The 23,047-nt window shown below is 34.4% G+C and overlaps 1 protein-coding gene and 1 pseudogene across 1 annotated transcript; both read right to left on the bottom strand.

Moving 5' to 3' along the window:
* Positions 1–6,365: 6,365 nt before the first annotated feature.
* On the bottom strand, positions 6,366–13,105 carry LOC146919024 (putative cyclic nucleotide-gated ion channel 20, chloroplastic; annotated as a pseudogene).
* A 256-nt stretch (positions 13,106–13,361) lies between these two features.
* Positions 13,362–19,201, bottom strand: LOC146919023 (putative cyclic nucleotide-gated ion channel 20, chloroplastic). Its single transcript, XM_085712287.1, has 12 exons — positions 18,772–19,201; positions 18,259–18,450; positions 18,051–18,149; positions 16,999–17,136; positions 16,526–16,774; positions 15,938–16,168; positions 15,455–15,600; positions 15,158–15,235; positions 14,915–15,044; positions 14,375–14,627; positions 14,099–14,261; positions 13,362–13,770 (listed from the first exon to the last, which is right to left on the bottom strand). The coding sequence occupies exons 1-12, from the start codon at positions 19,198–19,200 to the stop codon at positions 13,647–13,649; spliced, it is 2,232 nt and encodes a 743-aa protein (XP_085568413.1). The 5' UTR covers position 19,201; the 3' UTR covers positions 13,362–13,646.
* Between the last annotated feature and the right edge of the window lie 3,846 nt (positions 19,202–23,047).

Here is a 23,047-nt window from a genome sequence, read left to right as displayed (position 1 = left end):
CATGATAAAAAAAAAAAACAATAATGTTCCAAAGACACTAAATGGATTCTTAGATTTGCGACACCTGATTTATCATATGTAGATTTATGGTTAATTTAGTTAATTATATGATTAATTTAGATTATGTTGAAAATTGTGGGGTTAATTATGTAGTTTAGTTAAAAAAATTAAGTTAAAATGGAATATATTGGCACAAAGTTTAAATCTTACCTAACACAAGGAGTATACGGATAGAAATCAACAAACGTCTACGACAATGTACAATAACAAGAGGCACAACAACAACATCACAAAAAGCAAAACACAAGTGAAAAGCACAACATTGAAATTAAGTGATAAACCTTCAACATCCAATAAACCTTGTCCACAAACAATAAGATCAAAAGCAAGATTCACGCGATGCGCTTTCAACCACAAAAAGATAACAACTTAACTTTGTCGAGTAATTGAACAAAAGACAACTTTGTATCCTTGAATATGCGGCAATTTCTTTCCTTCCACACTATCCAAACACAAGATAACCAAATTAAAACAATAGATGATCGAACCTTCTTTGAAAAATCACTCAAATTGTCAATCTGAATGAGATGATCTGACAGATGCTGAGAATTCGCTGAATAAATGCTTAACCATTGCCGACAAGATACCATATATGCCCAAAACACTAGCATCCCAAAAAAGTCAATTAGCACTTTCCTTGATGTCGCAGCCAACCCGTACAAATAATAGAATTTTACTAAAGAGCACCACACCTGAGAAGATTATCCTTAATCGGAAGTCGATTACATAACAACCGTCAAGCAAACAGGAATACCTTCAGAGGAGCGGCCTTATTCCAAATAATATTGTGCATGTCTAAACTTTCATTTTGCACGCCTTGTGATAACAACTTGTAAACGATGCGCACTAAGTAACCTTTGCTGGGATCAAGAAGCCAATCCCATTTGTCTTTTCGATCATCCTGGAAAGAAATGTTATGCAACAACTCACAACACTCCTCCACCTACTTCTTTTCCCACGCAAACAGACTTTGTCGCCACAACCAAGCTCCACCCCCAACACCTCAACCCAAAGAACATATATTAGCAACTGACATCGTATGATTTTCAGCTAAATCAAACAAACATATAAACCTATCACATAACATACCTCCTTCCAACCACGGATCACGCCAAAAGTAAGTTGTAGTCCCATTGTCCACCACTCGCACAAAACTATAATAAACCAATTACTCATCTTTGTTACTACACCTCTTCTGATACTCATCAAATCACGCCACCAAGAAGACCCACTCCTCCCTCGATTCTTTGGACGCCCTCCTTCCTCTCCATACCTACTCACCAACACCTAGTACCATAAACACATCTTCTGCAGAGCAACCTCCAATACCACTTACCTAAGAATGTCTGCTTAAACTCCCAAATTTTACTAACCCCCACTCTTCATTTCTCCTAACCTCGACAAACCTTTTACCATTTAATCCAGTTAATAGATTCGATAGAGGAGATATTACATGTGGGCGTCTTTAAGAAGGAAAGAAAGTAGAGCACTAGATAGGACATGCCATATTTTAGAAAGATTAAGTGACCACCCATCAACAAATTCCTACTTTTTCACCCTAATAATTTTCTTTTAATTCAGTCAATCAAAGGATACCAGAAGCTCAACCGACGAGAATCACCACCAATAAAGAGACCCAAATAAAGAAAAGGGATTCACCTTATTTTACGATTCAGAACCATAGTTATGTCAGTCAAACAAGACCCAGGAACATTCACGCCCATCAACAGACTTTTCTGAAAATTAACCTTGAGACCTGATATAACCTCAAAGAGAATGAGATTAGCTTTCATCGCTCTAACATTTTCCCAACTTTTCTCACTCAATAATAATGTATCCATCAACAAACTGTAAATAAGTCAAATAGACCTCACCTGCCTACCCAGCTTTATAACCAACATATAGTCCAACTTCAACTTTAGTATTCAACGTAACATTTAATCATTCAATACCTAATAGAAAAAAGAAAAGGAGAAAATGGATTACCTTGACACAATCCTCTTTCCATTTTATATCCATTAGTCGGCCAACCATTGATGTGAACTGAAATCGTTGTTGTACTCACACATTCTAAGAGTCATTTATGTCATAAAACATGAAAGTTCATTTTCTCCATTACACAATGACTCTTGTGGGGGGGGGGGGGGGGGGGGTGGGGGGGTATGCCATCTAAGAGTCATCACACGGGTTACAAGAGTCGTTATAAATAAATTGAATCGTAACTCTTTTCAAAATTGACCTTGAACATTAATAATTCCTTTTAAAATTTGCGAGTTTCGTCCACCACCTCATTGACAACTAGGACACCATCAACAATCTGTCTATCTTTAATGAACGCTAACTGAATATCTGAGACTAAACTTCTAGTAACATTTTTGAGTCGATTTGCTAAGACTTTAGCAAACACTTTATAAAGACAATCAACCAAATAAATATGTCTAGACTCCGACAATACCTCAGGGTTCTCAACTTTTGAGATTAGAGCTATAAACATACAATTTAAACCTTTCACCAAACTTGCATTCTGGTGGAACTCCGATAATAACCTCATGAAATCAGATTTAAACGCCTCCCAAAAATCCTAGTAAACCAAATCGTATATATAGTGTGTATCGTATATATACGGTGTTGGAAAGGGGGGGGGGGGGGGTGGGGGGGTATGCCATCTAAGAGTCATCACACGGGTTACAAGAGTCGTTATAAATAAATTGAATCGTAACTCTTTTCAAAATTGACCTTGAACATTAATAATTCCTTTTAAAATTTGCGAGTTTCGTCCACCACCTCATTGACAACTAGGACACCATCAACAATCTGTCTATCTTTAATGAACGCTAACTGAATATCTGAGACTAAACTTCTAGTAACATTTTTGAGTCGATTTGCTAAGACTTTAGCAAACACTTTATAAAGACAATCAACCAAATAAATATGTCTAGACTCCGACAATACCTCAGGGTTCTCAACTTTTGAGATTAGAGCTATAAACATACAATTTAAACCTTTCACCAAACTTGCATTCTGGTGGAACTCCGATAATAACCTCATGAAATCAGATTTAAACGCCTCCCAAAAATCCTAGTAAACCTAAAATTAATTCCACAAATTTTTTTTTAGTTTTCCAACACCGTCCCTTTCCTTCTTCAGAGCTCCGTCAGGTATAATCTCTATCATTGACTCTATTTTTAATAAATTTTTTTGGGGAGGGAGTGAGGATAACAGGAAAATTTCCTGGGTCGCTTGGAACTCTGTTTGTTTAAGAAAGGAGTATGGAGGGTTGGGGGTTAGACAGCTGAGGGAGTTTAATAGCGCTTTGTTAGGCAAATGGTGTTGGCGAATGTTGGTGGATAGAGATGGACTTTGGTATAGGGTGTTGGTGGCCAGATATGGTGAGGAGGCAGGTAGGTTGCAGGTAGGGGGCCGGAGTACTTCATCTTGGTGGAAGGAAGTAGCGAAGATTAGGGACGGGATGGGTGAAGGTGAGAGGAGTTGGTTTGAGGAGCGGGTTTCGAAGAGGGTAGGGAATGGTGTGTCTACTTACTTTTGGTATGACCGGTGGCTTGGTGATGTCCCTCTTCGGACAAGGTTTAGTCGTTTATTTGACTTAGCGAATAACAAACTGAGTACAGTGGCAGATTTGTTTGCTCTTGGGTGGGAGACTGAAGGAGGGGCGTGGAACTGGAGGAGACCTTTGTGGGTATGGGAGGAGGAGCTGGTAGAGGAGTGTAGGCAATTACTTAATGGTGTTGTTTTGCAGTCTGATATTTCTGACAGGTGGCTATGGGACTCCAACAATGATGATGTTTACACAGTGCGTGGGGCCTATCAAATTTTAACTACTATGGCCGATCCTCCAAGTGTTGGTGTCGGCGAACTTGTCTGGCATAAGCAGGTTCCTTTGAAGGTTTCTATTATGGCTTGGCGTTTGTTACGGGATAGGCTCCCAACTAAGGTCAATCTTGTGAGGCGTGGGTGTCTGGATGTCGAGGCAGTTGGGTGCATGGCTGGATGCGGTATTGCAGAAACCGCAAATCACTTGTTTCTTCATTGTACTACTTTTGGTGAAGTTTGGCATCATATCCGTGCGTGGATTGGCGTGTCCGGTGTTGATCCTCATGATCTCAGTGACCATTTTATTCAGTTTATTAATTGTACAGGTCACTCGAAGGCGCGTAGATCCTTTCTTCAGCTTATTTGGTTACTTTGTGTGTGGATGGTTTGGAATGAACGCAACAACAGACTTTAATAATATCCACACATCCATTGAAGGTTTATAGAAAAAGTAAAATTACATTCTTTATGGTGGCTAAAAGCTAGTAAAGCCACATTTGTGTACGGTTATCAAAAGTGGTGGTCGGACCCTATGCTCTGTTTGGGTATCGACGCACCCGGTTTTGTGTAATTACTACATTTGTTTGACTCTTTTGGGGTGACTTCTTAGCACTTCTTGTGCTAAGGAGGCTTCACCGCCTTTGTTAATATATACCATTTTTGTTTCTTCAAAAAAAAAGTTTTCCAACACCGTATATATACGATACACACTATATATACGATTTGGTTTTTTAATTCTCTCTCTCTTCAAGTCACATTAATTAATAAATTAATAATTTTAGTTATAAGTGACATATTTTTCCTCTAAAAAATGTGTATTTTTATATGATGTTGAAATACGATGTGAAATTTTAGTTGGTCGAACAACACTACTCAACTAAATTTCTGCAAAACATAGATACAATAGTTAAAATGAAGGTGTCAATACAAACGCCCATGGAAGTACCCGCTTCTTACCTCTTTTATTGTCTTTCTTTCTTTTTGTATTGTCTCTTAGACTACAACTCGATTTATTTATTTATTTTGTTTTAAGATATGTGAATATAGTTATATTAATCTTTAAACACTCTTGTAACAACTACAACTCGATTTATTTATTTATTTTGTTTTAAGATATGTGAATATAGTTATATTAATCTTTAAACACTCTTGTAACAAAAAAAAAAAATCTTTAAACACCCCATGTATTAATTTTTCCTAATGATTATATTTTTTTTGGTTACAAAGATAATAAAAAGGAAAAACCTAATGATTATTAATATAACAGTTTTTCTTTTTTTTAAATATAACATAACAGTTTCTTAGAATTCTTAAAGTTGAGAATTATTTTGATTTTAAATCAAAATGTTCGTGGCTATATTTATCATGGTGATTTTAAGGAGTGTACAAGAAATTCATTATATAGCACCTAGCTACTTTATATAACTTCCTATAAGGTTCTCTTCAAAAAAAAAAAAAATTCCCTATAAGCTTCGTTCAAACAAAAAACCACCCTATAAGCTTTATAAAAAAAAGTGTTAATACCTCTTTTGGTGCCCTGTAATATGAGCGAATTCCAGTATTAGTCCCTGTAAAAAAAAAGTTTAGATTCTATCCCTAACATTTCAGATTCTTCCACTATTGGTCCCTTACTTAAACCAGTCAGCAGAATCTGGCCACATGTCACGCTGACTGTGTAATTTTAATATTTTTTAATCCACCATAAATTTATAATTATTTCATTATTCAAAAAAAATATAAAAAACAAATTAAAAAATAAAAATCAACTTTCTCATCATTCCTCTCATCTTTCTCCCTCTCTCTCTCAGCGTCTTCCCATTCTTCATCATTCTTCTCATCCATCCCCTTCAAAATTCATAATTTAACCATTTAAATTCGCATCAGATTTGACGATGTTTTGTTTTGAAAACCCCTAACATTTTATATTTGCATCAAATTGTGAATTTTGGTTAAAGAGATATGGGTTTGGAAAAAGAACCTGCTAGAGGAATGATGAGAAAATTAAAGGAGCCTTGGTGAATTAGAAAAGGTGAAGAACCTGCTAAAGGAGTATGAAGAAGAAGAAGAAAATGAAGAACGCTGGGGAGAAGAAGAAGATGAAATTTAATTGGATAATTTAATTTTAAATACTTCAGTTCTTATTTAATTTTAAAAAATTCCTTCAAAAAAATTTAACTTTAAAATTAAAAATCATTTTAATCCAAATGGCATCTGAAACCAATTAAAAAAAAAAGAAAAAAAATAATTACACAGTTAGCTGGACACATTAGCAGATTCTGCTGACTAGTTTAAGTGAGGGACCAATAGTGGAAGAATCTGAAATGTTGGGGACAGAATCTAAACTTTTTTTTACAGGGACTAAAATCAAAATTCGCTCATATTACAGGGACCAAAAGAGGTATTAACCCTAAAAAAAATTAAAAAATTTCCTATAAGCATACCACTATTCTATACAAAGGGTTTCAATGGTAGCGAATCAAACATTAGAGTACAACCTATGACATCAATGTTTGATAATCATTTTGTGTGGTATTAGCTCGACTTAGACGCTTCTTCCTGTATCTCCATGCAACCCTAATTCTGTTTCCTGCAAGTGATCTCCAATAGGTTGATCCGTACCTAACATATCATAACAACCAAATAATTATGAGTCATGGTTTTGAAGTAGATAGTAGGCATATAAATAACACACTATAGGATTTGTATCATATATGCAAATTGTTACGAGTCCCACATTGGATGAGATAAGATTTGTATCAGATGATTAAGAATGGTTTTTATTCAAATGAAGCATGGAGATATATATGCAATGTAGAGAAGTTATAGAAAAAATGAACCAACATTCTTCATGAAAGATAATGCAGTTGAATTATAAAAGGATGAACACATGTTGAAGTATCGACACAGACAACACGGAAATGGAAGGATGAATAAATAAATAACCTTATAACTCCTTGAACACGAGGGCTTCGCAAGAATCTTGCGAAAAGAGTTGTCACTTCTTCAATGTCTTTAGCACGGAGTGAAAATGCCTCGACATTGGTTAAGCATCTTACTGTTTTGTCACTAGTCAATCCTTGTCCTTGAAGCTTTACTTTTTTACCTTCTACAAGAGAAACCACCTTGGTTAAAAGTGTTGTTTCTCAAATTTTTTATTAAGGCTATGTTGCTGATAATTGCTAGTTCTTTATGCTATCACTATATCAAGTATAGTTGTACCTTTGCTTTCAACACACTGTTCAAGATACCATCTTAGAAGTTCTTCACCACAAGCATCCCTTTCTGATAATGAACCGGAATTCGATCTTCTCCGAAGCTCTCTAACATTCCACGCACAATAAACACCATATTCTGTACGAGACCACCCTGACTTTAATGTATGTCGTCTGTATTAGTCTCTCACGAATGGCGTCTAATATAGGTTCATCCTCATCCATGGAAAATATTCGAACCTGTAGAAATGTTAGATCATCATAGAGAATTAAATCTTCATTATAAATAGTGTGTGGCTTGTTTAATATAATTGGTTTTAGATGTGTAATTGTTTTAGTTTCATTATGAATATGCACAAAGCTTTGTCTTGAAAATTGTTTGCTCATTCGACTTTTATTGGATTCCTGCAAGTTACATGCAAACATTATAGGTGAGAATTTAAGGTTCACATAACATCTGAACTAGGTAAATAAAATCTACTTAAAAGTATATCATGAACTATTTTTAAATGATTGAATGTATACTTTTTTTACAAATTTGAAGAGATGGCGTCTTATTTCTGTTTGAAGATCTTTTGACAAATTTTCTAGAACCATTTCCTCAGGAACACCCCTTGTTGCAGCCCAATTATACCGTTCAGCCTCCCGTACTCTCCTGCATAACAGATAAAGTATCCATCATTTGTACATTATACGTAATCCATTATTTGATAGATGTGTTTTGGCAATGTTGATGTGATTTGTTAAAAGAATTAGAACCTTTCATACCTCTTAAGATCTTCTAGTAACCGAAGATGACTCATCCATTGCTCAACATCACGACCTCTAAGTTGCATTTCTACCCTCCTGTAATTAGGATGGAACAAAATGTATCACGTTTGTTACAACCCTAAAGATGAAACAAATCAGAAATTTACTAACAAAGTTGCATTATTAGTCAAAACTTGCATCTTTAGATAAATTTAGTCAAAATCAATTTTTGTTATCGCAAAACCAAACACACACGACAAAGCATTGTTGTCACTGACAATTAACGGGCACATATATAAAGTAAGAGAACCACGTTCTACCTCCGTCCAAGAGCCTGAAGAAAGTTATGTATGTTTCCAATGAGAAGCGCATAAAGCAAGAGTCCCAATCCTATGATGGACATTGGAAAGAGAACTTCCCACACAAAATAGCTTGGAACTTGATTACCAGCCATAGTACTGATTTGTTGTATTAAAGATAACATGGGAATAATTGGTAAGTAATATCAAACCATTCACGTGTCATTTTGCGTTAGTTCAAGTTAGCCCTTGACATGATATTAGACAACATTTGATCATGTTTACCAAAGTTCAATCTTTGTCTTCCCCTTTTTTCTAATATTAAATGTTAAAATGGTATAAATGTGATTTTCTAAAACTGCATACGAAAATTAAAAGGAGGAAAACAATATAGTTTTGTTAATTACCTATTTACTTTTATATTGTGAGAGTTAACTTAAAATCAGGTTCAGAAATCAGGAGCAACGTGCCACGATGGAGAGCAACGTGCCACGATGGGTTGAAGCAGATCCTGAGGAAAGCACTGGAAAAATCGTGCCACGATGGAATCGTAACGTGGCACGATGGTACGCTGAAGGAAATAAAGAAAACGTATTTTCAGTGCAGATTTGTTCCAAATTTTAAGCAAAACTTTTACTATAAATATAGGCCTTGTATCAGACTATTTTGAGAGAGATAGAGGGGCTGAAACAAGGGTTTAGAAAGGCAACAACAAATCTAGGGTTTGTGTAGAGTTTGTCTCTTTGGAACAAACACTAGGGTTTGAGGGTTGATTCACCTTGGGAAACACTATTAGGATTGAGTCTCTTGGTTACGAGAAGAGGCTGGGATTTGGGTAGAATTAGGCGGGAGACTTATTCTTGTTATCCATCTCTTTTGTAACGTTACTCATCATATAGTGAAAGGGAGGGCTGCTCTCTCCCCCAGACTAGGTCAATTTGGACCGAACTAGGTCAACAAATTCTTTTGTGTTCTCTTCTTCTTTTCTCTCGCTGTTGTTTTCTACTTTTGGCTTGTGATTATAACTGTTCCATACACTTTGATTTTGGTTGCTTAATTATCCCTTGCTCCACACATCAAGTTGTTATTGGTGTGGTTTTCTCATCGGAATCCGCAACAATTGGCGCCCACCGTGGGGCAAGGGTCAAAGGATAATCAAGTATCATGGGTTCAAAGTGGGATATTGAGAAGTTTACCGGCGATAACGATTTTGGGTTATGGAAGGTAAAGATGGAAGCGGTCTTAATACAACAGAAGTGTGAGAAAGCTTTGAAGGGTGAAGGTGCTTTACCAGTCACCATGTCACGAGCGGAGAAGACCGAGATGGTGGACAAGGCCAGGAGTGCCATTGTCTTGTGCCTCGGGGATAAAGTTCTGAGAGAAGTAGCAAAGGAACCAACCGCGGCATCGATGTGGGCAAAGTTGGAATCTTTGTATATGACAAAGTCTTTGGCTCATCGGCAATTCCTAAAGCTATACTCTTGTTGTGTGCTCTACCAAAATCTTATGAATCGTTCAAAGATACCATGCTCTATGGCAAAGAAGGCACTGTTACCTTGGAAGAAGTTCAAGCGGCTTTGAGAACCAAGGAGTTGACCAAGTCCAAGGACTTGAGAGTTCATGAAAACGGTGAAGGCCTAAGTGTCTCAAGAGGGAATGGTGGAGGTAGAGGTAACCGGAGAAAGAGTGGTAAGAAGTCAAAGTCTGAATGCTTTAACTGTCACAAGATGGGTCACTTCATGAAGGATTGTCCGGAGATTAATGGTAACTCCGCACAAATTGTCACTGAGGGTTATGAGGATGCAGGTGCTCTGATGGTGTGGTGTTGTTTGGAGGATGAATGTGATGTTGGTCACCTTGGGATTGATGCCTAGTGGAGCGGTGTTCGTCTGGAGAGACGTTAAACACTCAACATCAGCCTGGAGAGGCGGTGGTAAGAATACTCATGATCTACCTGTGGAGGTGGAGTTTCAAGGTTGAAGACATAGTGGGATGTACGCATTTGCTAGTTGAGGTAGAGTACGCTCAGCTTGAGGTGGAGTTGAACACACCGGTAATGGTATGACTATGGAGGACCTTGGGTGCTATGCTCTATGGTGAGCAAGGGATTTCTTCATAAGGTTGAAGAATGTATAGCACAACTTGCGGGATTACTCTAAACGAATGCCAAGGGTGATTGGATGCAAGAAGATCTTCAAAGAAGCGGGAGATGTCCTGTGTTGAAGATGTCACGGTGAATGCTTGTGGAACTACCTAAAACTCCTAGTGTAGTTAGACTGCAAGGACTCTTCGAGAAGACGGAAGACGTTCCGATGGCTGAAGAGGTTGAGGTAAAGGCTTGTGGAACTACCTAAAATTCCTAGCGTAGTTGGACTGCAAGTACCTTCAACAAGGCGGAAGACATTCTGATGGCTGAAGGGATTAGGGTGTAAACTTGTGGAGCTACTTGGTGTAGTGGGAAGCAAGGGAAAGAGCAGCAATGATGGTTGATGTTAAATGGGCATCACTGATTTGAAGTCAAGGTGGAGAATTGTGAGAGTTAACTTAAAATCAGGTTCAGAAATCAGGAGCAACGTGCCACGATGGGTTGAAGCAGATCCTAAGGAAAGCACTGGAAAAATCGTGCCACGATGGAATCGTAACGTGGCACGATGGTACGCTGAAGGAAATAAAGAAAACGTATTTTCAGTGCAGATTTGTTCCAAATTTTAAGCAAAACTTTTACTATAAATATAAGCCTTGTATCAGACTATTTTGAGAGAGATAGAGGGGCTGAAACAAGGGTTTAGAAAGGCAACAACAAATCTAGGGTTTGTGTAGAGTTTGTCTCTTTGGAACAAACACTAGGGTTTGAGGGTTGATTCACCTTGGGAAACACTATTAGGATTGAGTCTCTTGGTTACGGGAAGAGGCTGGGATTTGGGTAGAATTAGGCGGGAGACTTATTCTTGTTATCCATCTCTTTTGTAACTTTACTCATCATATAGTGAAACGGAGGGCTGCTCTCTCCCCCAGACTAGGTCAATTTGGACCAAACTGGGTCAACAAATTCTTTTGTGTTCTCTTCTTCTTTTCTCTCGCTGTTGTTTTCTACTTTTGGCTTGTGATTATAACTGTTCCATACACTTTGATTTTGGTTGCTTAATTATCCCTTGCTCCACACATCAAGTTGTTATTGGTGTGGTTTTCTCATCGGAATCCGCAACATATATAAATTTATTTTGATACAAAAATCCGAATCTTCACAGCTCAATAATAGAGGACAAAATTTGCATATTTTTACAAAAGGCATACCTGGAACAATCGTTGGCACCCTTATCATTCCTCCATGTAGCATTAGAATTACAATCAATCAATTCCATGCATCCAGTTAGATTAGCATTACGGCAAGCATCACGCAAACATTGGTTAACCCTCTGCAAGAAGCTCAAAACATTGGTTAGCATTATAAGCTGTTTTCATAAGCTATCATGGAAACAAGCTCAAAACAACTTATGGACATGTATAAGCTCTTTCCATAAGCTTGTCCAAACAATCTCACAAATATTCAAGTGAATCAATTAATATTTCTTCTTTTTCCTTTCATTAAGTGAGATGCAAGGATATTTTTTTTTTAATGCAAGGTGAGAATTTAAAGCAAAATGTGAAATTTTAATGAGGAAGAAAAAATTTATTTTCTCAAATTGAAGCTTCAAATGCCTTTTTTACTCACCTATTGGCCAAGGAGGTACCAGCATGAACCACCAACATGGCCGGATAGCATAAAAATGAGAAGATTTATGATGAAATTTGCCTGGCTTACTCGAATATGAATCCGGTTGGAGAATGACCAATTAGCAGAGGAAAAAATCTGAATAATTTGGGAATATATTGTACAAGGATCCCTAGACGTAGAAGATTCTTAGCATAATTTGCTCCTGATGACCCCAAGGAATTTGGTAGGATAAACATTATCATTATCTGCAAATATTTCACGACATAAACCATAAACTCAATCTTTTTTACACAAATTAAAATCCATTTTCTTTCGTGTCAAATACATATCGTCAAGCACTTGTTCAATTCCACATATTATTTATTAAGGCATCAACACAACACCGAGGTAATGTGCACAAAAAGTATTGGAATGTAATCGCATGTGTCGGTGTCAACAACTAACATGGAGAGATAGGAAGATATATACTTGAGGAATAGGTGATACAACAAATACGTCCAAGAAAAAATAGCTCTTAAAGTAATGAATAGCTATTTTGTTGGGATGGTTAACTAAATCTCCAGCACCAACAACCCTTGACTCAGGAGAAACATAAGCCAACCTAAACTGCAAATAAAAACAACTTATCTTTAAACTATGAAAACACAATAAACTAGACATAAAACTCGACAACCATGTTTAAGATTCAAGACACATGCACTTTTTTCTTTCCTTAAGTAAACAGGGCCGGCTCAAGGGGGCTGCCACTAAAGCAAGGGCTTTAGGCCCCAAGTTTTTTAGGCCCGTAGACCTCATTTTTTGTTTTTTGAAACTATTCGCGTTTGCCAAATTTTATAAAAATGTTCACTCGAAACTCAAGTGGTATCTAAATGATGAATCATAATTCATGATGCAAGTTCGATTTCAATACTAGATATTTTATTGGTTATTTGAACCTTAAATTCTTTTTAATTTTATATTTGTATCATTTAAATATTAATTTATTATTTTAAGATCTCTAACATTGGTTATTTGAACCTTGAATTCTTTTTAATTTATATTTGTATCATTTCAATATTATTTTGTTATTTTAAGATCTCTAACAATTGATAAATAATTCATGTATTAAATATTACTTTCAGCGCAAGCACGCACGCACGCTCGCCCACACACACACCCTCACACACGTGCTTGCTCATGCACACATACACACACGCATACATATATTAAAAAGGTCAAGCACTAACGGTGTTGACCATAGCGAAAGATGATATACTCTAACAATGTGACAAACCAAAGTTTGATTTTTAACGGACAAAATACTCATATTTAGTGTATGACACACACACACATCATATAGAATTATTTTCAATTGAATAAACTTATTGAAATTTTTAATTAATTTTGTCTTATTCTCTCTAAACGTACTTAAGAAACCTCTATTAAAATTTTGCTTTAGACCTAAAAAATATATTGGACTGACCCTGTAACTAAAGAGAGACCAATGAAAATTCATTATATAGCACCTAGCTATTTTTATCATGGTGAATTTAAGGAGTGTACAATAGATTCATTATATAGCACCTAGCTACTTTATAACTCCCTAAGGAGTGTACAATAAATTCATTATATAGCACCTAGCTACAATATAACTCCCTATATACTTCCTTAAAAAAAAATAAAAAAAACCCCTCCCTAAAAGCTTATTCTAAAATAAAAAATTAAAAAATTTCCTATAAGCATATCACTATTCTATTCCAAGGGCTTCAATGGTAGTGAATCAACCATTAGAGTTATAGCCTATGACATCAATGTTTGATAATCATTTTGTGTCGTATTAGCTCGACTTAGACGCTTCTTTCTGTATCTCCATGCAACCCTAATTTTGTTTGCTGCAAGTGATCTCCAATAGGTTGATTCATACCTAACATAACATAACAACCAAATCATTACGACAGAGTCATGGTTTTGAAGTATATAGTAGGCATATAAATAACACATTGTAGGATTTGTATCATATATGCAAATTGTGACGAGTCCCACATTGGATGAGATAAGATTTGTATTAGATGATTGTGAATGGGCTTTATTCAAATGAAGCATGGAGATATATATGCAATGTAGAGAAGTTATAGAAAAAATGAAACAACATTCTTCATGAAAGATAATGCAGATGAATCACAAAAGGATGAAGACATGTAGAAGTATTGATACAGACAACACGGAAATGGAAGGATGAATAAATAAATAACCTTATAACTCCTTGAACACGAGGGCTTCGCAAGAATCTTGCGAAAAGAGTCGTGACTTCTTCAATGTCTTTAGCGCGGAGTGAAAATGCCTCAACATTTGTTAAGCATCTTACTGTTCTGTCACTAGTCAATCCTTGTCCTTGAAGCTTTACTTTTTTACCTTCTACAAGAGAAACCACATTAGTTAAAAGTGTTGTTTCTCTCTTTTTTTATTAAGGCTACGTTGTTAATTATTGCTAGTTCTTTATGCTATCATTATATCAAGTATAGTTGTACCTTTGCTTACAACAGATTGTTCAAGATACCATCTTAGAAGTTCTTCACCACAAGCATCCCCTTCTGATAATGGAACCGGAATTCCATCTTCTCCGATGCTCTCTAACTTTCCACGCACAATAAACACCATCTTTTGTACGAGGCCGCCCTGACTCAGAATTCTACTGCCTTTAATGTATGTCGTCTGTATTAGTCTCTCACGAATGGCGTCTAAGATAGGTTCATCCTCATCCATCATGGAAAATATTCGAACCTGTAGAAATGTTAGATCATCATAGAGAATTAAATCTTCATTATAAATAGTGTTCGGACTTGTTTAATATAATTGGTTTTAGATGCGTAATTGTTTTAGTTTCATTATGAATATGCACAAATCTTTGTCTTGAAAATTGTTTTCTCATTCAACTTCTATTGGATTCCAGCAAGTTACATGCAAACATTATAGGTGAGATTTTAAATTTCACATAACATCTGAACTAGATAAATAAAATCTACTTAAAGAGTATATCATGAACTATTTTTAAATGCTTGGATGCATACTTTTTTTACAAATTTGAAGAGATGGCGTCTTATGTCTGTCTGGAGATCTTCTGGCAAGTTTTCTAGAACCATTTCCTCAGGAACACCCCTTGTTGCAGCCCAACTATACCGTTCAGCCTCCCGTACTCTCCTGCATAACAGATAAAGTATCCATCATTTGTTCATTATACGTAATCCATTATTTGATAAATGCATTTTGGCAATGTTGATGTGATTCGTTAAAAGAATTAGAACCTTTCATACCTCTTAAGATCTTCAGGTAAGCGGCGATGACTCATCCATTGCTCAACATCACGACCTCTAAGTTGCATTTCTACCCTCCTGTAAGTAGGATGGAACAAAATGTATCAAGTTTGTTACAACCATAAAGATGAAACACATCATAAATTTACTAACCAAGTTATATTATTAGTCAAAACTTGCATCTTTAGATAAATTTAGTCAAAATCAATTTTTGTTATTGTAGAACCAAAACACATGAAAAAGCATTGATGTCACCGACAATTAACGTGTACATAAAGTATGAGAACCACATTCTACCTCCGTCCAAGAGCCTGAAGAAAGTTCTGTATGTTTCCAATGAGAAGCGCATAAAGCAAGAGTCCCAATCCTATGATGGACATTGTAAAGAGAACTTCCCACACAAAATAGCTTGGTACTTGATTACCAGCCATAGTACTGATTTGCTGTATTAAAGATAACATGGGAATAATTGGTAAGCAATATCAAACCATTCATGTATCTTTTAGAATTAGTTCAACCTAGCCCTTGACATTATATTAGACAACATTTGATCATGTTTTCCAAAGTTCCAATCACTTTCTTCCCCCTTTTTTCTAATATGAAATGTGAAAATGGTATAAATGTGATTTTCTAAAACTGCATATGAAAATTAAAAGAAGGAAAACAATATAGATTTGTTAATTACCTATTTACTTTTATATAAATGGATGGTACAAAAATCTGAATCGTGACAGCTCAATATTATAGGAAAAAATTTGTATATTTATACAAAATGCATACCTGGAATCCCCAAAACAGTGCATACACATATTTGCTGATCACCCTAGTTTCTATCGTAAGTGGTACAGCATTGGCATAGATTCCATAAGAAAAAACACCAGATGAGGAATTCAAACAATCGTTGGCACCCTTATCATTCCTCCATGTAGCATTAGAATTACAATCAATCAAATCCATGCATCCAGTTAGATTAGCATTACGGCAGGCATCACGCAAACATTGGTTAACCCTCTGCAAGATGCTCAAAACATTGGTTAGCATTATAAGCTGTGTTCGTAACCTATCATGGAGAGCTCATGGAAACAAACGCACAACAACTTATGGACATGTATAAGTTGTTTCCATAAGCTCCTCCAAACATTTTCGCAACTGGTTATATCAATATATAAGGTCAAATAAGGCTATCCAAATAGACCATATGTAACATTATAAATCAGAAGCATTCAAGTGAATTCTTTCATTAAGTGAAGATGCAGGGTTATTATTTTTTCAATGCAAGGTGAGAATTTAAAGCGAAATGTGAAATTTTAATGAGGAAGAAAAATTTTATTTTCTCAAAATGAAGCTTCAAATGTCCTTTTTACTCACCTGTAGGCCAAAGAGGTACCAGCATGAACCAACAACATGGCCGGATAGCATAAAAATGAGAAGATTTATGATGAAATTTGCCCAGGCTGACTCGAATATGAATCCGGTTGGAGATTGACCAATTAGCAGAGGCAAAAACCTGAATAATCTGGGAATATATTGTACAAGGATCCCTAGACGTAGAAGATTCTTAGCATAATTTGCCCCTGATGACCCCAAGGAATTTGGTAGGATAAACATTATCATTATCTGCAAATATTTCAGGACATAAACCATAAACTCAGTCTTTTACACAAATTAAAATCCATTTTCTTCCGTGTCAAATACATATCGTCATCAAGCACTTGTTCAATTCCACATACTATTTATTAAGGCATCAACACAACACCGAGGTAATGTGCACAAAAAGTATTGGAATGTAATCGCATGTGTCGGTGTCAACAACTAACATGGAGAGATAGGAAGATATATACCTGAGGAATAGGTGATACAACAAATAAATCCAAGAAAAAGTAGCTCTTAAAGTAATTAATAGCTATTTTCTTGGGATGGTCAACTAAATCCCCAGCACCAACAACCCTTGACTCAGGAGAAACATAAGCCAACCTAAACTGCAAAAAAAGCAACTTATCTTTAAACCATGAAAACACAATAAACTAGACATAAAACTCGACAACCATGTTTAAGATTCAAGACACATGCTATTTTTTCTTTCCTTAAGTAAACAGGGCCGGCTCAAGGGGGCTGCCACTAAAGCAAGGGCTTTAGGCCCCCAAGTTTTTTAGGCCCGTATTAGACCTCATTTTTTGTTTTTTGAAAATATTTCCGTTTGTCAAATTTATAAAAATGTTCACTCGAAACTCAAGTGGTATCTAAATGATGAATCATAATTCATGATGCAAGTTCGATTTCAATACTAGCTATTTTATTGGTTATTTGAACCTTAAATTATTTTTAATTTATATTTGTATCATTTCAATATTATTTTGTTATTTTAAGATCTCTAACAATTGATAAATAATTTATGTATTAAATATTATTTTCAACGCAAAAGCATGCACGCACGCACGCGCACACACACACTCCCTCACACACGTGGCGTGCTTACGCACCCATACACACACACACACGCATACATATATTAAAAAGGTCAAGCTCTTACGCGTTGACCATAGCGAAAGATGATATACTCTTACAATGTGACAAACCAAAGTTTGATTTCTAACGGACAAAATAGTCATATTAGTGTATGACACGCACATCATATAGAATTATTTTCAATTGAATAAACTTATTGAAATTTTTTCTTAATTTTGTCTTATTCTCTCTAAACGTACTTAAAAAATCTCTATTAAAATTTTGCTTTAGACCTAAAAATACATTGGACTGACCCTATAAGTAAAGAGAGACTAATGAAAATTATAGGACCACCCATTAGAAACATTTATATTTAAATGGTCTATCATTCTATCAATAGATGGATTAGCAAAAATTAAATTCGAAAATGTGAGTACTGAGAAATTACCTGAAGAAGAATGTTAAGGAGATACACAACATCAAATATGCTTCTAAGTAAAACAAGTGTTGTTGCCATTGTCCAGTTGATTTGAATACATTTATTATCCTACAGATAACGGATGAAAAGTGAAGTTTTTATTTTATTTTTAAGGAAAAAAAGTAAACTAAATTATGTTGGAAGATTTTACACTTAAATAAAATGAAAAGAATCAAACCTTGTGCACATAAAGTAAGAAGAAAAACAAGGGATCAACAAAAATTGCAAGCAAGCAAAATATGGCCAAAAACTTGTTCCATTGCTGTACAATTTTTGTGTGAGGGTTCATCACTCCAGGAATACATGAAGAGCAGAAAGAATAAACTTTTCGTCCATAACCTTTGGCGTCGCCATAAAGAGAATTGTGGAACTGTAAACATGAAAAACATGAAAAATGAATGATTGTTTATGTGAAAGTTACAGCAAACACGAACAAAACGTGCACAACTATATGACGAAAAAGGCGCATTCATCATAATGATTGTCATTGAAAACAATATAAAAGTAAAGCTATATAAATATGAAAATTATTGGCTACTTAAGAAACACATAAATTCTTCAAATATCTATAAATTATATTTTTAAAAGAAGACAGAATCGACGTCGTGAATACAATTTCAAAACATAGAAGTCAGTGTTTTCTTAAATTTATGAAGAAATAATAGGTCTATTAGTTTAGGAAGAAAGATACCTTGGGATCAAATATAGTGGTAGCTCTTGGTTTTCTTTGGTGAGCAACTTTGAAGGAAGTAGGGCAAGTAGTACAATAAGGATCATTACACATTCCTAGTTGTCCAGACCTCAACAAGTGTTCATTTTTATCCGTGCCATCAAATGTAGATAACTTTTCTGTGTTCTCCCCTACTTTATTTCCTGCCACTATTATACTATTCTGAAAAGGATTTCCTGTTGCAGGAGTAGCATATAGTGGACCACTCATTCGGTTAACAGGAGTTTTCCTCGCGGTATGAAGCGGACCAGTATGTCTGACAAGATTCGTTATTGAAGCACTTGGTGTGCTCGATATGTTTCTTCGGAAGGTAGAATCATGAGGTTCATCATATTGTTGTGCACGTGTTTCTGATAGAATTGGAATTTCATTTTTATCAAAATGATTCATGTTTCCTTGAAGATTCTGAAAAATAGATAAGACATCAACATATTTGTCTCCGTACAATCTCAACAATTTTAAAATAAAATCCAATTCAGCGCAAAAGTTTTAAAAGTAGAAATATAAATCATAAAAAAGTACATAATTGTGGCTTCACTCAAGTGATTAAATGAGCTCCAATTAAAGACGAATCATTTAGGAGAACCCGAGTTTGAATCTTGACCGGAATAATCACCAAACAAGTTTTACTTACCTCCCCAAACCCCAGATTTCTCAGGAACAAGAGGGTTAAGATCAAAAATATATATGAAAAGTCAAAGACTGTATGCTAGTGACAAATCCAAATGGAACTCAATGCATCAAAAGAAAGATATCTGTTCTTATATGGCCAGCAGTCAAAGCTAGAATGATGTGTTTGACTTTACATAGGAAAATCTCTGATGACATAAAAAGATATACAAGTGGAATTATTATTAAGATGGAATAATGAATACCCTTTACTTAAATCTTTTGAAACATGGAAGAAAACCAAACGTGTCATTTGACTTTCATTGACCTAAACTAACCATACAATCGTTGAAATGCAAGTAACATTCAAGTATCCAATCTCTATAGTTTTTAAAGGAAAAGTTAGTTAGTTAATTTTAACACACACATCTATGCCCTTTTTTATGCCACTGAATTTGAACCATCCTCTACTAAGCATCACTGCTTATCAGGGACGGACCCAGAAGTCTTGAGTAGTGAGCGTAATACACGCACGCACCCACATAAACATGCATGCTTGTGCACACACTACTTTAATTTTAAAATTATAAATACACATCATAATTCTTTCTAAAAAAAAATTATAATTCATAATTGTTCTCTTGCGATTTCGCATTCGGTTCTCTTGAATTATTTATTTTTTTGGTATTAACACTTTAGATTTTTTTTTTATAAACAACAATATCACAGAAAAAGACAAAACATTTTAATAAACAACAATATCACACAAAAAGAGAAAACATTGTAAGTTTATATGACCTAATGAATAGAGATTGGATCTGAATTTATGCCGTAGAAATACAAGCAATTTCACGCAGAAATTAATTCTGGTCATTTATTTAAGATTGGACTGTTCAAATCACACATAAGTTATAACACAGTTAATCAATTTCGGTCGTTGATACGAATCGAATCAAACGGCTGTAAACAGTAATTGTGTCAACGTCGTTAAAGCACCAAATCCAATTCCAATGAATAGTATGATTGGTCCCGGATATTGAGTTACAAAAATGAATTCATCTATGGAAAACAACCAAAACAGCAATAAAAAAAACACAAAAGAAAAAGCACTCAGAAAGATCAAGAGTAAAACCTGATTAAAGAGAAACCCTAAAAGGTATTTTGAAGCAATTCACGTTAAAGTGGACTCAAAAAGTGGATAGAAGTGTAAGTCTTCTGAGTTTGAAAGAGTCTTCAATTTGTAAGAAGCTGAAGTCGTTGTCGCGTGCACTTTGTTATGACCACGCGAATGTTTCTGTTACTACTACAGACAATGTTCTTTTTAGTACGCTAGATATACATATATATGTTTTTTTGGTATGCTAGGACAGACACCCATTTGTATATGTTGATGATATACGCTTTTTTACTTTTTGTAACATGAAAATTTTAATAATGTTCCTATATTTCTTTTAAGATGAATTATTGTTTTGTTGTTAACCGTAATATATTCCGCCCAAGATAGTGGGAAAATGTTAATATCACCACTGTTGGTTTTTTAGACAAGAAGAAAACATATATTACCTCTAAACAGTTGATGAATTTTGACAGGGAAAATATGTTAATATTACGACTATTAACAAAGTTTTGAGGAAGCTCAAGAAATAGATTCACTATGAGACGTCTTAATTATTGATTTTTGTTATGTTACTTTTTGGGGTTTCTTTTTTGAGGCGTGAATGCAACAATTTCATTAGTTTTTTTCTTCTCTTCTTAGCAACTAGTTTAGAGACCCGGCGTTGCCCGGGTTAGATATTAAATAAGTCTTATAAATTTGTGTACACGAATACACGTGTCAGTATATTAGATTGAATTTATTTAAATTTAAAATTATAATAATATCATAAACATAAATATAAATGATGAGATGAATGTCCAATGCAAGAATAAAAAGTGTAACAAAATCAGTAATGAATTAGTCCAAGTGGTAAGAGTTTTGGGTCCCTTTAAACATGTGGTCATGGGTTTGTTTCGTGGCTCATGCGTTTGATAGAGAAAAATCGATTGAAAGGGAAGAAAGTGGTTGAAATAATAAAATTGGTGTTTGGCAAACCTGAAGAAGGAAAAAAGTTAGATGAAAAAAAAGTTTGGGGTTTCTGCTTGTGCTCAAAATATGTAAATATGTGATTAACGAAAATTTATTTATTTATAGTTAACATTTGCATTAGAATATGCTGCTAAAAGATAACATAATAACTAATCGAACCTTTTTTTTATCAAAAAAAAAAAACTATTCGAACCTTTTTTTTCCTCAAACATAAAAACTAATTGAATGATATAGTGCTAAAAGATTAGTAATAACTAATTGAAGCTTCTTTTCCTAAAAACAAATAAACAAATTGGAGTCTTTTAATCATAAAATAAGATCGTATATGTAAACTTTGTTGAAAGTATTATGTGTAGTTTGTTGAGATATTTCTGCTACATAAAATATTAGAAATTAATTAAAAATTTAAAGAAAATATTGAATGGATAAGATCAAAAGTTTGTTGAGATATTTATGTAAAATAAAATATTGATATTTAAAAATAGAAAAAATAATAAAAATATTGAGAATGAATGTGGAAGTGACATGTGACATAAAAAACCTTACTTTATATATATAGTATTGATTATTATTAGATGTGTTTTCTTTAAGAGTTTTTTTATTGTATTTTTGTTGAGGAGTAGGCACTTTTTTTTCTTGTTAACCGATGTCCCTCTCTAGGGTACCGATTAAAGAGTCCAACATAGAAATTTTGTCTTAAGAACATAAACATCAATAGTATATATATAAAGTAAGGTTTTTTATGCCACGTGTCACTTCCACATTCATTCTCAATATTTTTATTATTTTTTCTATTTTTAAAAGCCAATATTTTATTTAACATAAATATCTCAACAAACTTTTGATCTTATGCACTCAATATTTTGTTTAAATTTTTATTGAATTTCTAATATTTTATGTAGCATAAATATCTCAACAAACTACACATAATACTTTCTTCAACAAAGTTTACATATACGATCTTATTTTATGATTAAAAGAATATACGATCTTATTTTATGATTAAAAGACTCCAATTTGTTTATTTGTTTTTAGGAAAAGAAGCTTCAATTAGTTATTACTAATCTTTTAGCACTATATCATTCAATTAGTTTTTATGTTTGAGGGAAAAAAAGGTTCGATTATTTTTTTTTTTTTTAATAAAAAAAAGGTTCGATTAGTTATTATGTTATCTTTTAGCAGTATATTCTAATGCAAATGTTAACTATAAATAAATAAATTTTCGTTAATCACATATTTACATATTTTGAGCACAGGCAGAATCCCCAAACCTTCTTTTCATCTAACATTTTTCCTTCTTCAGGTTTGCCAAACACCAATTTTATTATTTCTCATACATATACTTTGATATATATATATATATATATATATATATATATATATATATATATATATCACCCACTTTCTTTCCTTTCAATCGATTTTTCTCTCTCATACGCATGGATCACGAAACAAACCCATGACCACATGTTTAAAGGGACCCTAAACTCTTACCACTTGGACTAATTCATTGTTGATTTTGTTACACTTTTTATTCTTGCA

The sequence above is a fragment of the Medicago sativa genome, chromosome 5, assembly GCF_051527215.1.
Source record: "Medicago sativa cultivar Bolivia chromosome 5, Bolivia_mono, whole genome shotgun sequence".
Classification (NCBI taxonomy): domain Eukaryota; kingdom Viridiplantae; phylum Streptophyta; class Magnoliopsida; order Fabales; family Fabaceae; genus Medicago; species Medicago sativa.
The sequence above is the reverse complement of the archived record's forward strand: the minus strand, read 5'-3'. Positions and strand labels throughout refer to the sequence as shown.